Source organism: Bemisia tabaci, chromosome 10 (genome assembly GCF_918797505.1).
Source record: "Bemisia tabaci chromosome 10, PGI_BMITA_v3".
In the NCBI taxonomy this organism is placed as follows: Eukaryota; Metazoa; Arthropoda; class Insecta; order Hemiptera; family Aleyrodidae; genus Bemisia; species Bemisia tabaci.
Window position 1 is genome coordinate 6,465,419 of NC_092802.1, and position 15,715 is coordinate 6,481,133.

The window sequence follows — 15,715 nt, forward strand, 5'->3', positions numbered from 1 at the left end:
TGATAATGATCAATAAAAATTTTTACTGAGGTTGCAGATAGCCCTCTAGCCTCCTCTTTAAAAAATCAACAAATAGTTCTTCCTAGAAAACATGTTTTTTGACTCATACGGTATACATGTTTTATAAATCCACAAGTCCCGTGATTAATTTTAATTTCTACGTCTAGAACTTTGTACACAAGCAAAATGCTTTAACACAAGAATACCTACTGCCATCTTTTATTTTATTTTATTTTTTTGGGTTCTCCATGTAAAATGATACCTTTAGCAATCCTGGAAATTGAAAGAAAGAATGTCCACTGGTTCGCCTATAATGGGACATTCTTCAGAAAAATAATTGAAAAATTTACTACGGAACCGGAGGTTTCCGTTGTGGACAAAGACTTTGAGATCTTTTTTTGTTCAACACTGAGCGCAAACAAAGAACTATCCAAAATGATGTGAAAAATAATTTGTTTCGATCTGAGTCAAAGTTTACAAATACCTCGCAAAAATATATGAAAAATAACGTGTCAACTCTTTAAGCCCTCAAGTTTCTGGTTGAAAATTCAAATTTCCGCTTTTGTATCTTCAGCTCCATAATTTGACCTCGGTTGCAGGTAAGTGTACCGCGCTGAATCATAGAATAATATCTGGTAACTGGTAAGTGTTGTGTTGAGTGGTTTCTTTAGCGCCTTGCCACGTTTTATTGAACGTCACACTGAGCGAACAACAGCACTGAGTGAACATTTGCAGCGTTTCAAATTGAAGGCGCTTTGATGCCATTTCCTATACATATTTCATGTTATCCTTCAATGTCGTTCGTATCATGAGTCACGGGGAAAGGGATCAGCTGCTCGTGCAAGGTTGAGGCATTGAGGTTTCAATGCAAAATTTGAACACGACGAGGTTGCAGAAGTAATTTTTTTTCCAATCAACGCTTGAAGAAAGTGAATTTTGTGCAACATTCCAACTCAAACAAGGACGCTTAACTACGATCTCCAAATTCGAAGCAGCACAGTTTTATTGAAAACCCATTAATTTATTCACGGCGTGAATTCTTCCATCATTCCTACTCTCACCTAGTGGCTTTTTGCTCCAGTTGTCAGGTAAGTTTTTATATCTAACAATATTTTTCTACATTCTCATCAGCTCGGGGATCATGTTTAGGTCGCAAGCTTCAGCCTCTTCTCATTTACCTGATAACTAACCTTTCTTAACCATATAACATGTTGGGTTCAATTCACTATCATTTGGGGTTTGCTTGAGAACATGTTTCTCCTTTATGTTAGGAAACTCCTCAAGTGGTTGCAGCTTGGTCATCATCTTATTTTTTATCTTTCCATCAATTGAAAGTGAGACTGACTTTACCATTTCACTTGAAGGTTTTCAGCACTTGAAACACTATCAGTCAGAAACGCAGTCCTTTTCCGCATGGGACCGTCACTCCCCAAGGTAGAATATGACTGCTTTCACATCCATGTTTGTCGCTTGTCCCTTATCTTTCCTACTCTCGACCCAACTTTTGCTTTTCAATTGAAAGTATGACTCATTCTTTTTGAATCCCGTCAAATTTTCATTGGACGAATTGCAGTGGAAACAGAGCTGCTCGGGGCATGTCTTAATTCCTTTTTCATAAGCGATAATAATTAGTAGATTTCTTTCAGGTTTCTCAAATAATTCTGCTACTATCTGATATCTATAAGCCAGATTTCAAAACTGAGACTTGGAAGTCACCACAGCCATTTGCTCTGCTATTCTTTTCGACAAGATTAAGGTGGTTCGACGGTTGCCATTTCATGTGTCAGAGCGACGTCTGATATATTGCATCAATTCGTTCCATAATTTCAGCTACTTCTCATTTTTTTTCGAATTTTGAGATTGCACTATTGTTGTCATGAGACTAAAGAATTTATGTACCAAATTTGACAAAGAAATTCAACGTAATAAAGGCAGGGTTTTTTCAGAGGTATAATATCGCATTCGAGTGCAGTTTCAATATCAATATCGAATGATATATTTTTATGCTAAAAAAACCCTTCCTTTATTACGTTGAATTTCTTTGTCAATTTGGTACATGACTTCTCCAGTCTCATGACAACAGAAGTACAATCTCAAAATTCGAAAAAAAATTGACAAGTAGCTGAAATTATGGAACAAATTGATGCGATATATCGCTTGTCGCTCTGACACAAGAAATGGCAACTGTCGAGTCACCTTAAACTTCTGCAAATGATTTCACACTAGTATTACCAATTCTATCCAGCTCAACTCTCAATGTGGAAATGGTGATTTGAATAAAGCATTCTGTGTTGTACTTGACCTTACTTCATGTACAATATACATCTATTGCAATAAAATTATCAAATTTAACTGATCAGCACAGGGATTGAAGGACGCCAATCACATGGGGCACTGTGCGAGCTTTTAATTTTTCTTGATCAAAGAACTAAGGTCCAAATTATTGGTGTCACTGTAGACGAAGTCTGACGTGACTTCAGACTTAGGCACCACTCTCTCCCTCAGTACTTTAATTTGGACGTATTTCTGCCAAACGGAATTATGTGCATTTTGACGTGAACCCTGTTATTCATACATGCCTATGGGTCTCAGGGCTCATGTGTTAATGTACATGGTTCCGTTAGGCAGATACATCTATTTGATCCAGTAGCATAGGTGAAGCTAGGAAGAAAGAAGCAAACAATTAAGGCTTGAACGTGACTCGGTCATTTGCTAATGTACACTCGCCTTTTTCCAGATTTCGATAAAACATGGCTGATCAAAGTGAGCCGATGATAGCTGAGGACAGCTGCACTTCTTCAAACGCCATGCCAGCCAGCTGCCAACGGCCAAACGTAGAAGTATCGCCGAAAGATGTTGAAAAAGCTGAAGAAGAAAAATTGAAAGCCAAGTACAAAGTGGGCTTTCCTATCAGTGGACATTCGGTATTTTTGCAGAAAAAATTGGCCAAAGGAGTAAGTGAAAACTATTTTCCGCTTTTTTTTATTGTTATGAGAATCTAGGATGATGGAGAAAAAGATGAGGGCGCATCAAAAGACATTAGGGTGCACATCAGAGCACTCGGTAGTTGCAAACATTACATCATCAAGTCCTCAAGTATCTCTGCTAATAGCAGAATTAAGTAAAGTGCTGACCTAAAACCCAAGCTCATACCTAGTTTTAATTAAACGAAGAAGATTTTTTTTAAAATGTTCTCCCCCTCCCCCCATCCTTCATTTCTCTGAATTCAAAGAAATGAAGCAAGGTTTGTCAAGTTGCATGCTATCTAAATATGAAGATAAAATCTCATTAAGTTGCAGTCAGGCCTATCTCTAAGAAGGAAGCAACTGCCACCACAAGAGTCAAACGAAGTATGGAGGTGGTAGCATCGTTAGCCTACTTTCTGGTAGTATTGCAGTACATTGCTGCTATTTTATTTTGCTGAAAAATCATGATTTTTTTTGGCACTCAGCAGAAGTATTAAGTAAGCTATTTAAAAAGAAGGAGAGGGTCAGAGCTTGACTTAGCCCAAACTTATGGAAGCCTCCCTCTCTGAAAAAAATATCTTCCGTTAAAAATAATTTTTCCTGTCATTTTTACTCATGGGTTTCTCCGTTATTTTTTTAAATAATTGGGAGCGTCGTACATTATTCAAAAAAGAAAATGAGAGGGTGTCTTCCGGGGGGAAGGATTAAAAAGTCCATCAAGTTGGCTCATTTAATATTTAAGCAGCTCCCATGTATTTCTTACGGATTAAGAATTTAAGCTTTGAAATTTGAGCCTGAGCCTTGGAATTTAACCGAGTGTCGAGTGATATTTGCGCTTGTTTCCTATTTCAAAGCTCCTCCTCTAGCCCATGTCAGCCGTTCCAAAACTGTTATACTAAAGCCTTTTTTCCAAAACTCAATTAAGGGGCTTGGAGGACAAGGCGCATAAGTGCAGTTTTTGCTATTTTGAAAAATACGCGTCAGAAGTTTCGTAATTATATGGATCCTTCTGGTGGAGAGAATGTTCAAACTCACTTTCGATGCTTTAAAATTGGAATTTGGAAGCAAATTTTCCTCAGAGTTTGCATGAAAACTAGTTTTACTTGAAATCATTAATGTCTCAATTTTTTCAAAAACTGCACCTACGCATCTTGTCCTCTAAGCCCCTCAATTTAGGTATGTCTTTATGGCCCAATTTTACTACTTTTTAAAAAAATCTAACATTTTTTTCCACTGTTTCAGCAAAAATTCTTTGACTCTGGCGACTATAACATGGCAAGACAAACTGTAACAGCCAAGAAAAATCCTCAAGTTACTTTACCGGAAGAAAAATTCTCCCTCGGAACCGGGGAAGCAATCCCAACTCCAGAGACAGTTCCTATCCGCAAAACATCAATCATTCAGCCAAAATTCATGCCTCCAAGTTCCACTACATCATGAAATCGCTCTGGTTTCAAATCACTGCTGTATTAATTTTGTAAATAATTTCCTAGGTAATTGAAATTAAGTATTAATCAGTTGCTCTGTTAAACGTACATTTGCTCATCAAGATGCTAGACTCTCGTAAATGTCTTCAATCCAAAAGCATCATTATTTTTCTCTATCTCTTGATGAAAAACTATTATTTTTATAACGTTGATTTAGTCATAATCTAATTTAAATGAAAGCATTGTCATTGAACCAACTAAGGAAATCAAATTATTTTTAAAGCTTAGGTTAAAAGAAAAACACTAGCAGTATTCGCAGTTAATTTTCGTAAATTATTTTGATAGACATGCCGAATTTGGGCTGACTGATGATTTTTATTTTTAGCCCAGGTTTTGCTAAAGGTTGTAAATATCATAATTCTCCATTTAGGCTTGTTTTAATGCTGATATTAACTTAAAATTGTAAAGACTAATGACAAATGAAATGATAGCATGGAAAGAATTACTTTTAAATTGACCTCTGTTTTATTTAATTTTATTTTTTTTCTCCCTTTCTCTCTTCAAAGAAGAGTCGTCAAGAGTAGGAACTAGCTCTTCTATCAAACTAGCACATTTTTTTTGCCCATGACACACTTGAACATACTTTCTGTTAATAAATATTTTCCTTTCAAATTTTAAACCAAGAATTTTTTTTAAAAAAATTGATGGCCAAATTTTACTTTCTTTCTTCTTTATTTGAACGTTGAAGAAATCAGTCGATGAATGGCTATGAAAATTCGTTAAACTAGGTTTTTAAATTAGCAGCAACTTCAAATTTTGATTAAAATTCCGAACTTTGATGACTACTGACCTTCATCTGTTACAAAATACTTCCGGGCATGTTAGAAAGCTAACTTGGTGAATTAATTAGTAAGTAAAGGAATAATTGCTGAAGTGTTTTTGTATTATTTGAAAGCTGCTGAAGTATTTAATTTTGTAAGTCACTTGGTTAGTAGTAACGCTCAATAGTAAACAGTGCCACAGAGAGAGTTGAAATTTTACGTAATTGAAAAAACATCTTTCTCATTTGTATTTTGTCGTAAGCAAAAAAATACCTAGGCAAGAGTGGAATTTTTACTACGAATCCTCAAATTACTCATGATGAGTCAAAATCTATCTTCCTGCAAAATTTCAAATGCGGATGTCTTATTTCAACTGAGATCTCTTAAGCTCCACATTCTTCCCAATTGCTTCAAATTAAATCTTTTTTATGAGTCTCCCATCAAAAACTCTGCTCGTTGATAGAACAAGTTTGTTTTTCCAGTGAACAAATTTTTTCTTTTGGCATTGCCATTCTTTATTGTAAAATCGCCACATCAAAGAGATCGAATGATTGTTCTTTTAATATTAATGTAAATTCAAATATTTCAGATTAAGATTATCACTAGATGTAGATTTAGCAACCTGAGATTGCATTTTCTAAACCTAAGAGTGAAAGAGTCGTCGCCTAAATACCCATTAGTCTGCAATGTCATGAGTTATTCAGAATAAGTTCTGCCTTCAAATTTCAGGACTTCGTTTAAATTCAAGTGTATTGAAATTATCATTCAGAGTATTTGTGACTCAATAGTTATCTAATTTAGATTAAGATGCCCAAGTAAATTCCATCTCAGAAGTAAAAATATCGGATGTCGGGCGCAGTGTATCACTGGATGGTCTGCCCTCGTTTTTGTGGACTTTTTTAGATTAATTGTTCCTTAAACTTTGTTTCTCTGTATGTTTGCATTTGCACGACTTAATGTGGAAATATTTATGTGCTACTTTTCTTCTTGTTGCCATTTTAGTTTTTTTTTTTTTTAAATTTTTAATTCTCTTAATTTTTTTGAGATTATATTTTAACTGTCAAGGATCAATGGATGACCATTAAATTTTTTTAATTTTGTGCTGATTTCAAATTGCAAAATAACTTATTTATTAACAAAATATCTGGACCTGTGTCTTTTGAAATTTGCTTCTAGAGAAAAATTCAAACTCTCGATAAAATTTTCTAACAACTACTGTGCATGATGAAAAAGAAGAAAGAGAAACAATTAATCAAGAATTTTCTGGCTTTATGAAAAATATAAATCTTATTTATCGATCACTTTAAATAAAGAACGCAGAACTTTTCGACTATTCCAACTGCTTACTATCATAAAATCCAAGAACTAGAACAAGCAAGTAATGGAAAGAAAAAGGTACAATGGTTACAGCAAAAATTGCGTTTTTCCTCAGAATTTTTCAAACTTTGTACAGATGTGTCTTATAATTTATCATTCAACTAACACTAGCCTAGACATTCATCTCATGTGTATCAAAACTACCAAAGTAAATCCAGGATTAAAATTTTCTCTTCATAGTTTGAGGCTTATCATTTCTTCTCCAGAATAGCCATTCCGAAGATAAAATATTCTAGTCTTATTCATTAGAGAATGTTGTTGATCAACCAAAGATTAGCCAGGGGTATGTAACCGCACATGGTGGAGTTGGTTCTCTGTCTTAGATTTGCCCACTACAATTTTCATACGCTTATGAACTGTTGCAAGGCACTGTGCCTTTAAGCCCTAGCAAGAATATTCCTCAGCAGGCCGATTAGTTGAATACCGATATACCGATACCGAATATTAGCTGAATACCAAATTTTGAAACTGCAGGCATGCATATCTTGGTTTGCAAATTTCCCATCATATTTTGTTTTCTACATTGAAAACTACTAACCGCCATTTCTTGAAAACTCTGGTGATATTCCTCCTCCATGTGAAGGCATTTTGTGCAAATTTCAAGGCATGATTTGCGTTTGGTTTCCTTTTAAAGAATAAAATAGAAGTGGAGATTTTGAAACACTGCAACCGAGATATGCATTTTTACAGTTTCGCCGTCAATGTGTGTTCTGTGTGGTGGATAAAACTAGACCAAAATGGAATTTCTTACACTGTGTGATTGGACGACTGTGTTGAATAGACAACCAGCAAGAAATCATCGGTTTCTCTGCGTAAAAATATTGATACCTCAAGTTGAAGAATGCATATTTCAGTATGCTGCATTGTAAGTCTGGGCTCATGCTTTATTTCTTTTGAAGAAAACAAACCACCCTGTTTCCAGCTGAAGTTTTTTGTCAACTTTCTTCACCCATTAATACAAATCTTTCTGAAGTGCAAGGAAACTTAAATGATGATTCTAAACATTGCAATTGATTCAAATGCATTTTGATGGTGTAAGTCAGCAATCATGTAATTTGGTTTGCGACATTCCAGACTTCCTGTCTATTCTATTTTTTAAACGGAAAACTACTCAACGGCAATCCTTTAAAACTGCAAGTTTTCTTCTCAGTGCAAAGAAAATTCTGCATAAACTTCAAGGAATGATGTCAATATTTGTTCTCCTTTGAAAAAATAACATAGAGGCAGAGATTTTCAGACACCGCGAACGAGACATGTGATTGTGAACTTACGCTGTTGATTTTTCATATTTAACCATTGATACCAATGTGACTTGGCACTATTAACAAGTTTCTCAATGCATATCTAAAGTACTAAATTATCACTCTAATTTGGGTACTTTTCTAAAAATATAACGTGCCTTTGTAGTCTCACAAAAATTTCATTTCAGAAACTTGGCACGTACCTCACACCATCACAAGTAATTTCTTACAATTTAGTGGAATGTGTGTGCTAACTTTTTCCGACTTCTTTTTATGATCGGAATTTTTCTATCTAAAAGGAAGTGATCCTACTATAATAGGAAGGGATCCCAAAAGAGTTTCTCCATGAACAGTTTTTTCTTGTGAATCCAAATGTAACAATACTATTGCCGATTGAGAATAATATACTTTTATGTAACTGCTGATTGGAGGGGAAGAGACAGCAGCCTCCAAAATTCGACACACATCTCGTCCTGTTGGGGGGGGGGGGGGGGGGGGGGGTTTACCTAAATATGCAGGACCATAGTGAGCGATTTACGTTATCCGTTTGACCTTTTTCATTCTCTCTACATGTCTGGCACTCCGAACTAAAAAAAAAAAAAAATTCCAATTTTAAGACTTCAAGTTTTTGAAAATGAATAAACCTGTTGCCGCAGCAGAAAATGAAAAATGAAAAGGGCGGGAAAAAACGTTCACGAACGTTATTTAAGAAGCACGTAAGATACGGCTCAAGATATTGTCTCGTTGTCTCGGAACGTTCGTAAGAAGTTTCTCTCAACATCTGGCGCGAGAGGAGGGAGCGCTTTTTTAAACGCTTGGCATGAGGGCGATGGTCTCTAACGAGGCAAAAACGCGCGGTGGGCTCATACCATGGCCAAATGATAAAAGAACATGCTCTCGAGATGCCGCAAAAAAGCGGAAATCGCTCATCCTCTGATTTTACCGCTCCGAATTGAGTCTTTGCGGCTGAAAATCGTAGCGGAGCCAACCATCAGCGAAATGACCAGGAGTATAAGAGCATTTGAGCGAATATGAATGAATTTTAATTCAGAAAACGGCTACGCAGTTTACTCACGGCCTCCACATCACGTTCTTACGACGAGGCGATATGCGGCATTTCTCGTGTGCTTGATGGCGGAAATTAGTGGAAGTTCACTTGAGAAGTCGAGGATTTAGCCCGCCTGCTGTTCTTTTCTGTGCACGCCCTCCCTAATCACCGTCATTACTAGGTCCATTGTTTTGAGTATAACAAAAAAGTTAATAATTTTTTGTTGAATTAAATACATTTTAATACTTATTAATTCTATTCATGTTGCTGTTTTTATTATTTTAAACATAATAAAGATGCCAGTCCAATTCCTAACGACATATCTGCAGGGAGTACGTGTCACAAAAGAAACAGCCATCTTCCCGAGGTTTCAATTGTAATTGCAACTTGAACGCCATTAGTCAAAATCGTGTCTATGTGTTAAATTCACGTTATTTTGAGTTTTACTAGTTCTCCTCCGACTTTAGTGATTAATGATTGTTACTATTTTCAGTTAAATCAATAACAATCTTTTCGATTTCACCTTTTTCTCCGCTTTAATCTATTTTGAGTTTATCAACTACAGCCTGAGTTTTGACTAATGGGCCAGGCTTTGTCATCGAATAACGCGACGGTAATAGCTTCAACGAGACGAAGTGTAGCGGCTTGTGTAATATCGCGAAAATTAACCGAGTACGTGTTTATTGTCGCGTTTAAGCTACAGTTCGAAATCTATATCGAGTGATCTTCCAAACGAAGGTACAGTTCGCAAGGTTTATCGACCAGTGTTTGTCGCTCAAAACGCGAATGGTGATGCAATGGATTTTCCCCCCGAGTGAGCGGGTTTTGTCAGCTCATGCAACGCAATGACCACCCTCCGTCACGTGGGAGTGAATCTCTAATCCAATTAATTTCATCGCGAAATATTGCGCCCGATGCCCTACTTCAAAATTCATGTTTCAGCTTTTAATGTCATACAATATTGTACCGCCAAAAGGTAACAAGATCCGGCAATTTGTAATGTGATCAATTGTGACCGCGAGTCCGTGTCGGATCTGGAGCACGCTCCGACTTTCGGCTGCGTGTTGTTTCCAGTAATCCTTTGTATTGAGCCTGGTTTTCGTCGATAGTTGTTCGCACCGAAATTTCGCGTGTTTAATGCGTTTGTGCGCTTGTTTCGTCTTGTTTTTGACTAATATACCGGCAACGATATTGATTTAACGTGTTTCGGTTCGTGTGATAACCTTTTTATTTTGTCTAGATCAAAACATGTTTCATCAGAAATGCACATCGAGTGTCTTCAGACCATCGTGTAATTGTTTACCAATACGAACCAGTATTCTTTGTCTTCTCCAGTAACTATGACTTGATTTTAATTCTTTTTATGAAAGTGTAGAACCTGAAATTCGTGAATGTAGACTGTGTTCAGTGCGGAATCCCATGTATGAATGGGAACTCAGGTTGCCTTTTTGAGGCGTAATCAATGTTGTCATGGCCCCTGTCCCATCAGAAAATGCTCGGTTTGATTCTCTAAAGCAGCATCCTATCGACGCAGTGTTGTCTTTGATAAAACTCAAATCAAAGCAGAAACCAAGGAGCCAAAGTGATCCAACCAAGGATTCATCCTGCGAGGAAACAGTTGAATCTCTCTTGCCTGTTAACTGTGAGTATGACGTACAGTTGATGAAATTGTTACAGTCTCAAAGCATTTACAAGTCTGATATTGACTCTCTCTACAAATCCAATGATAATTTCTCCCGAGTTCTGTGTGCGAAAAATCAGCTAAATACTAAGTCGCCTACGAAGGCCTCGGGAATCAAGTCGCTTCATAACAGTGCTGTGAAGCCGATAATGAACAATAGTGACATGCCTATGGGTGATTTGAATAACATGGGGCTGCAAAAATCTAATTCAGAAATTCTCGGTCAGGAAACAAGCCTGTTCATAAAGGAGAAGAGCTATCCGAACGACATGGAACAGTTACTGAAGCAACTTGGACCCGACATGCTCCCTGATTGCAATAGTGCTGATGGTGCTGGTGATATTGAAAATGTTGAAGAGATATTTCAGGCTATTAAGAACTTTGAATCTAACAACACCTCCGAACCAATGGTTTGCGGTGACCCTGGCGAGATGGACAATATGGTCTCCGAGGCGAATGATGACAATGAAGTCATTTTTCCTATGGCTGATTCAGCTGACATTGCTGGCAGCCTTTCCAACTTTTTCAATGATGTTGACATGATGGGCATCTGTGTTGATGACAACGTCGCAGATGTCCAGTCTGGGAAAGATGCCAAATTGAAAGACACATTGAATGAAATGCAGAAGAGACAGTTTCACCTGCAGCGGAAAGAAGAGTGGCTGAAGCGCAGAATGCACAAAATGCAAGCGAGGCAGATGACGAAACAAGCAAGTGAAGATGTTGTCAGTTTTTTAGAGTTCGCTAGTAACTCGTCCGGTGAGACTGCATCTTTGAGACCTTTGCTGAACTGTCAAAATGCCCTAACCAGCGACTTGAAAGCGTTGAGGAAGAAGATGCCGTATGCCAATACTTCTATATTTTTCCGTCGCCTGGAGCAGTCTTTGAAACAGAGGCACACAGTGCCCACCCTCAAATCATCGGTCAAATATTTCGGGTCTGGTCGATCGAGCAGTGTGTCGAAAGGTGTGACAGTTGTTACACCCAAGTTGAGTGCGGAAGTGCGATCAGAATTAGAACGGGTAGCTGGAACTTCACTGGCACATCTGGAAGCGGTTCAACGCGCCCTTGACTCGGATGCCACTGCCAGTAGTTCTGGTGCGGAGAGCTGTGATGAAATGCAAAATTTCAACAACCAACATCAGCAGCATCTTCCCATGTGAGTATTACATTATAACTTACTCTCGAAGTGCTCATAAATCTGCTTCTTAGAAGAGTTTGAAACTTGCATGGCAAGAGATGATACTTTTGCAAGCTTCTTATATTTTGGACAATTTATAGCGGAAATACTGCCATGATTTTAGCGTACCCTGCAATATCTTTCTGAGCATTGCTAAATGGCGAATTAAGTATTCAATCACTACCTTGTAATTTTGTTCAAGTTAGTATCTTTCTACAATGTCAGCTTGTTGACCAATTTTAACAATTCATTCATGGCTGAAAAAATTGAGGATTTCACAGGGATGTGCTACGAGCAAATAAATAGGTTCCTGGGAAAACATCCATTGTCGAATTCAAGGTTTCATAATTGCAATGGTTTCTTTTGCCCTGCAACACTGATTAGATCGATCTCTTTAGTAAACGTCAAAGTAACTATGTGGTTCGGATTAAAAAAAAGCCCTACACATTCCTAAGGTCTTCAACCTTCTTGTGTCTGTACTTAAGTACATATCATCTACAAGTTCTGAAACTTTGTATCGGACATCGGACGTCCTCTCATGAGCCGATTTAAATACTTTTTTTATAATTTTTGTAATTATGTACTTATTCAGACATGTAGAAGAAATACATAGCTTATCTCAGCTGGATGTAATTTTTAAAATTGTCTGTGGTGACCAAAAAAAAATGACAAACTCATATATATTCAGGCGCTGTCTTTAATCGACGCTTTGTCTAATTTTGATCAACTGAGGTATGGCGTCAGAACAAAACTCACCAAAATGCGTAGCAATCGAGTAACTTATGGACCTCAGTGAATCGCTAGGTAACTGGGATTCACTCATGGCAGTCTGTGAGTCGCCCTATAGTAGTTCATCAACAGTCCACTGGGCAACCTGTTAGGCAGTTAACTGAGATGAACAGCGCTTCTAAAATTATTAACTTCTGGTAGAATTAGGACAAAGGCGAGAATGGTCAATCACCAACCTATATGCATCAATCAAAAGAGGTCCATTGGTTAGCATATAATGACAGCGTAAGTCCACAATCACATATCTTGTTTGCGGTATCTGAAAATCTCTGCCTCTATATTATTTTTTTAGAGGAGGGCAAATTGAAATCATTCCTTGAAGTTTCTACAAAATTTTCTTTGCACTGAGTTGAAAAATCATAGCAGTTTTAAAGAATCGCAGTTGAGAAGTTTTCAGTTTAAAAAATGAAGTATGACAGAAAGTCTGCAACGTCGCAAACCAAGTTATGTGATTGCCGACTTAGAGCGGACTCATCGTATGTTGAGAAAAAAGTCAAGTAGTGTTTAGGTCACCACTCGTCAGTGGTGCCATCCGACTGCATGTATTAACCTGTTGAGTGGTGCTAATTCGGAGGTAATCAGAGATTGACATTTTTCTCAACATACGATGAGTCCGCTCTACACCATCAATTTCTGTTGAATATTGACATTTCCTATTGTAACTTTTGTCCAATCTTCTCCATTCTCAATTCTACAATTACTTAATTCTATCTCAAGGTTCAGAACTACTTTTGTGCCTGAACCTCACAACTGCTATTTTATTTGGGTTTGGAATTTCCGTTCTGGTGATTGCCTTATTGCACTGGTGGTGCATGATTTGGTACTGCCTTGCAAGGTAATCCTGATGCCGGAATCACATGCCAAATTCGGGATCTGAATGTGGAAGTAATCGGATTGATGCCAGACTTTTGCGCTGATCGCGCATAATTCAGCAACAGTTGTCGGCGACCATCGGACAATGTCCGATTTGTCTGAACTATTCGAATAGATTTAGTACAAATCTGGATGAAAATAACTGGAATTTGCACTATTTTAGCCGTTGAGCGATGACTGTTGACCTCCTTATTCAGCTACCAAATTCAGCATGTGATTCCGGCATGAAAAGGTTACTTATTGAAAACCAGAGGTCCTGATCCGTCAAAACTGTTGGCAGCCATGTTCATTAGTGTTCAGGAATGATTTAACAGGATGGAGCAAATTTTTTCAAGGATATTCAGCATTTTAATCAAAATTTGCTTTGCGATGATGTTGCCTCAGATTTAATTAAATGTTTTAACTAGAAAAATGAAAGAAAGAAAACAAAGTCCTCACTTTTAGAATTTTACTGGAGTGGACTTCATTTTACAAAAATGGATCATGGGCATTCAGAATCGGCAAGGTTGTAGAAAATTGTTGCTTCTAATGCTACAGTCTAATGTAGATGAGAAAATGACAAAATTTACTGGACATTTTTGTATGTCATTACTTAAATCTCTTTTCAGGTCTACTTACAGATAGGAATCGATCAAATTTTTATGTTTTATTGGAAGACAAAAGAAGTTGTATAAAATCTTAGTGGGTTTGCAGTGTCCTTGGTTCTATTTGGAGAATCCAGTCCAAGTAACAATTAAAAATTAGAATTTTTAGTTCATCTCTTACATCAAAGGGTGATACTCATAATTTTTCCCTGTAAACTTGATTCAATTTTATTTTCCATCTAGTGAAAGTAAAATGATAAAATGCGAAGGTTTTTTGCTGAAGTGTTGTAAAACTGATCTCTGTCTCAATCCAGTTAGGATCATATAATGACACAAAAAAGGGAAAGCAAAAATTAAATGCTAATTAGGAATTTGAAAGTTATCTTATTTCTATTACATCACCAGTTGCTTCATCTGATCATTCATATGAATGAGTAGCTGCAATTAAATCCTTTTATCTCTCAAAATACGCTCAAATGTAAATACAATTCCTTGTTCTTTGGAGGATGGTATTACCATGTTGACAATATAATCAGAGTGGCTCTATTCAGAGCTGCCCCAATTGCATTCTGGTCTTATAGCTTTGTTTGTATCACTAATATCTCTATGATTAGTTGGAAAAGCTCTAACTTTCATATTTTATTTTATCAATAATTAAATAATAACACTAAAATGCAATTTTAGAATTGTGCCCTCATATGAATACCTAGAAATTTATTTGAATGGTTTCAAAAAAAGTTTGCTCCATTGAATTTTGGTTACTAAATGGTAGAATTGACAGTTTAATAGGTAAGTTCAATGTAATAGTGCACCTCAATACGATCCTTCTCACATTTTCTTCCAGAAGAGAGTGCGACAAACTAATTCTTTTGTTTTCTCTGTTTCAGAGCCAAAAGAAGCCTGTGGAAGTACGTCAAAGAAAGGGCCTTGATTGGAAGCAAGTGGGTATGGCTGCAAGCTCAAATTGCTGACCTACAATACAAAATTCGGGAATACGATGAGTTTCTTAGCAAAGTCAAAGCAACGAAAAAGTGCGTTGAGCTGAAGCCAGAAAGTGTGGCGAGTAGTAGTAGTGTGGTTATCAATGGTTATCATGGCAGTTTGCCTGGTGCTGTTCCCGGTTCGAATAAAGATGATGATGAGAGTGCGAGTCATTGTGCTCGGACGCAGCCATTTTGTCGGAGTTCATTTTCAAATCGTAAGCTCGGTCGTGTCTCGGATATTTTTAAAGTTAGTAAGAAGCCAATCAAGCGATCAACAGTCATGTGTAGGTGCACTTCTTCGTTGTCGTGTATTCTGTGTGCGGGATCGGTTGATAAACCAACGCTGGCGCCGAAACAGTTGCCTGATAGTTCCCTCCCAGAAAGGATTGCTGCTCTAGACCCGGCTTTCATCCCATCTTGTCGTTTAGTAGTGGTGAGTCTCCAATTTTTTCTTCTCCTTTATTTGTTTGTGGTGATAACATTTTGTTGGTTCTAGTACCTTCAGTAGTTCTTAATTCTTATTCTTTATTGTCATGAATGCTCATTATGAAAATACATAGGACTGCCCAACAGTCAGGATGGTTGCAGTAAGGGAAATCCGGAAATGTCGAGGAAATTGTCTGAAAAAGCCAGGAACCAAAAGCAAAATGACGTAGAAATTGAGGAACTGCTCTAGAAAAGGCATGTGTCAAATCACCTGTCGGTCAAGAAAAACTCTAAAATACAGGAACCTAATCGTTTGTAG

The 15,715-nt window shown here is 37.2% G+C and overlaps 2 protein-coding genes across 3 annotated transcripts in view; both read left to right on the plus strand.

Annotated features, from left to right (window-relative positions):
* The first annotated feature begins 824 nt into the window (after window positions 1-824).
* Window positions 825-6,770, plus strand: endos (endosulfine alpha). 2 transcript variants are annotated; one of them, XM_019040478.2, is made up of 3 exons: window positions 825-1,088; window positions 2,738-2,954; window positions 4,209-6,770. In XM_019040478.2, the coding sequence occupies exons 2-3, from the start codon at window positions 2,751-2,753 to the stop codon at window positions 4,404-4,406; spliced, it is 402 nt and encodes a 133-aa protein (XP_018896023.1). In that variant the 5' UTR covers window positions 825-1,088; window positions 2,738-2,750; the 3' UTR covers window positions 4,407-6,770. The 2 variants fall into 2 exon arrangements, with proteins under 2 accessions (XP_018896023.1, XP_072161281.1); XM_072305180.1 differs by lacking the exon at window positions 825-1,088 and adding an exon at window positions 1,411-1,434.
* A 2,503-nt stretch (window positions 6,771-9,273) lies between these two features.
* Window positions 9,274-15,715, plus strand: part of nsl1 (non-specific lethal 1) — a 28,046-nt gene continuing 21,604 nt past the window's right edge. The window contains 3 exon segments of the mRNA XM_019040479.2: window positions 9,274-11,720; window positions 14,875-15,365; window positions 15,368-15,403. Of these exon segments, the coding sequence (XP_018896024.2) occupies window positions 10,351-11,720; window positions 14,875-15,365; window positions 15,368-15,403 (1,897 nt within the window). The 5' untranslated portion in view covers window positions 9,274-10,350.

Bases quoted from the DNA above. Each gene is read 5' to 3' on its own strand.
- endos (XM_019040478.2), top strand. From the start codon at position 2,751: ATGGCTGATCAAAGTGAGCCGATGATAGCTGAGGACAGCTGCACTTCT. The intron at 2,955-4,208 runs GTAAGTGAAAAC...CCACTGTTTCAG, and splicing joins AGAAAAAATTGGCCAAAGGA to CAAAAATTCTTTGACTCTGG.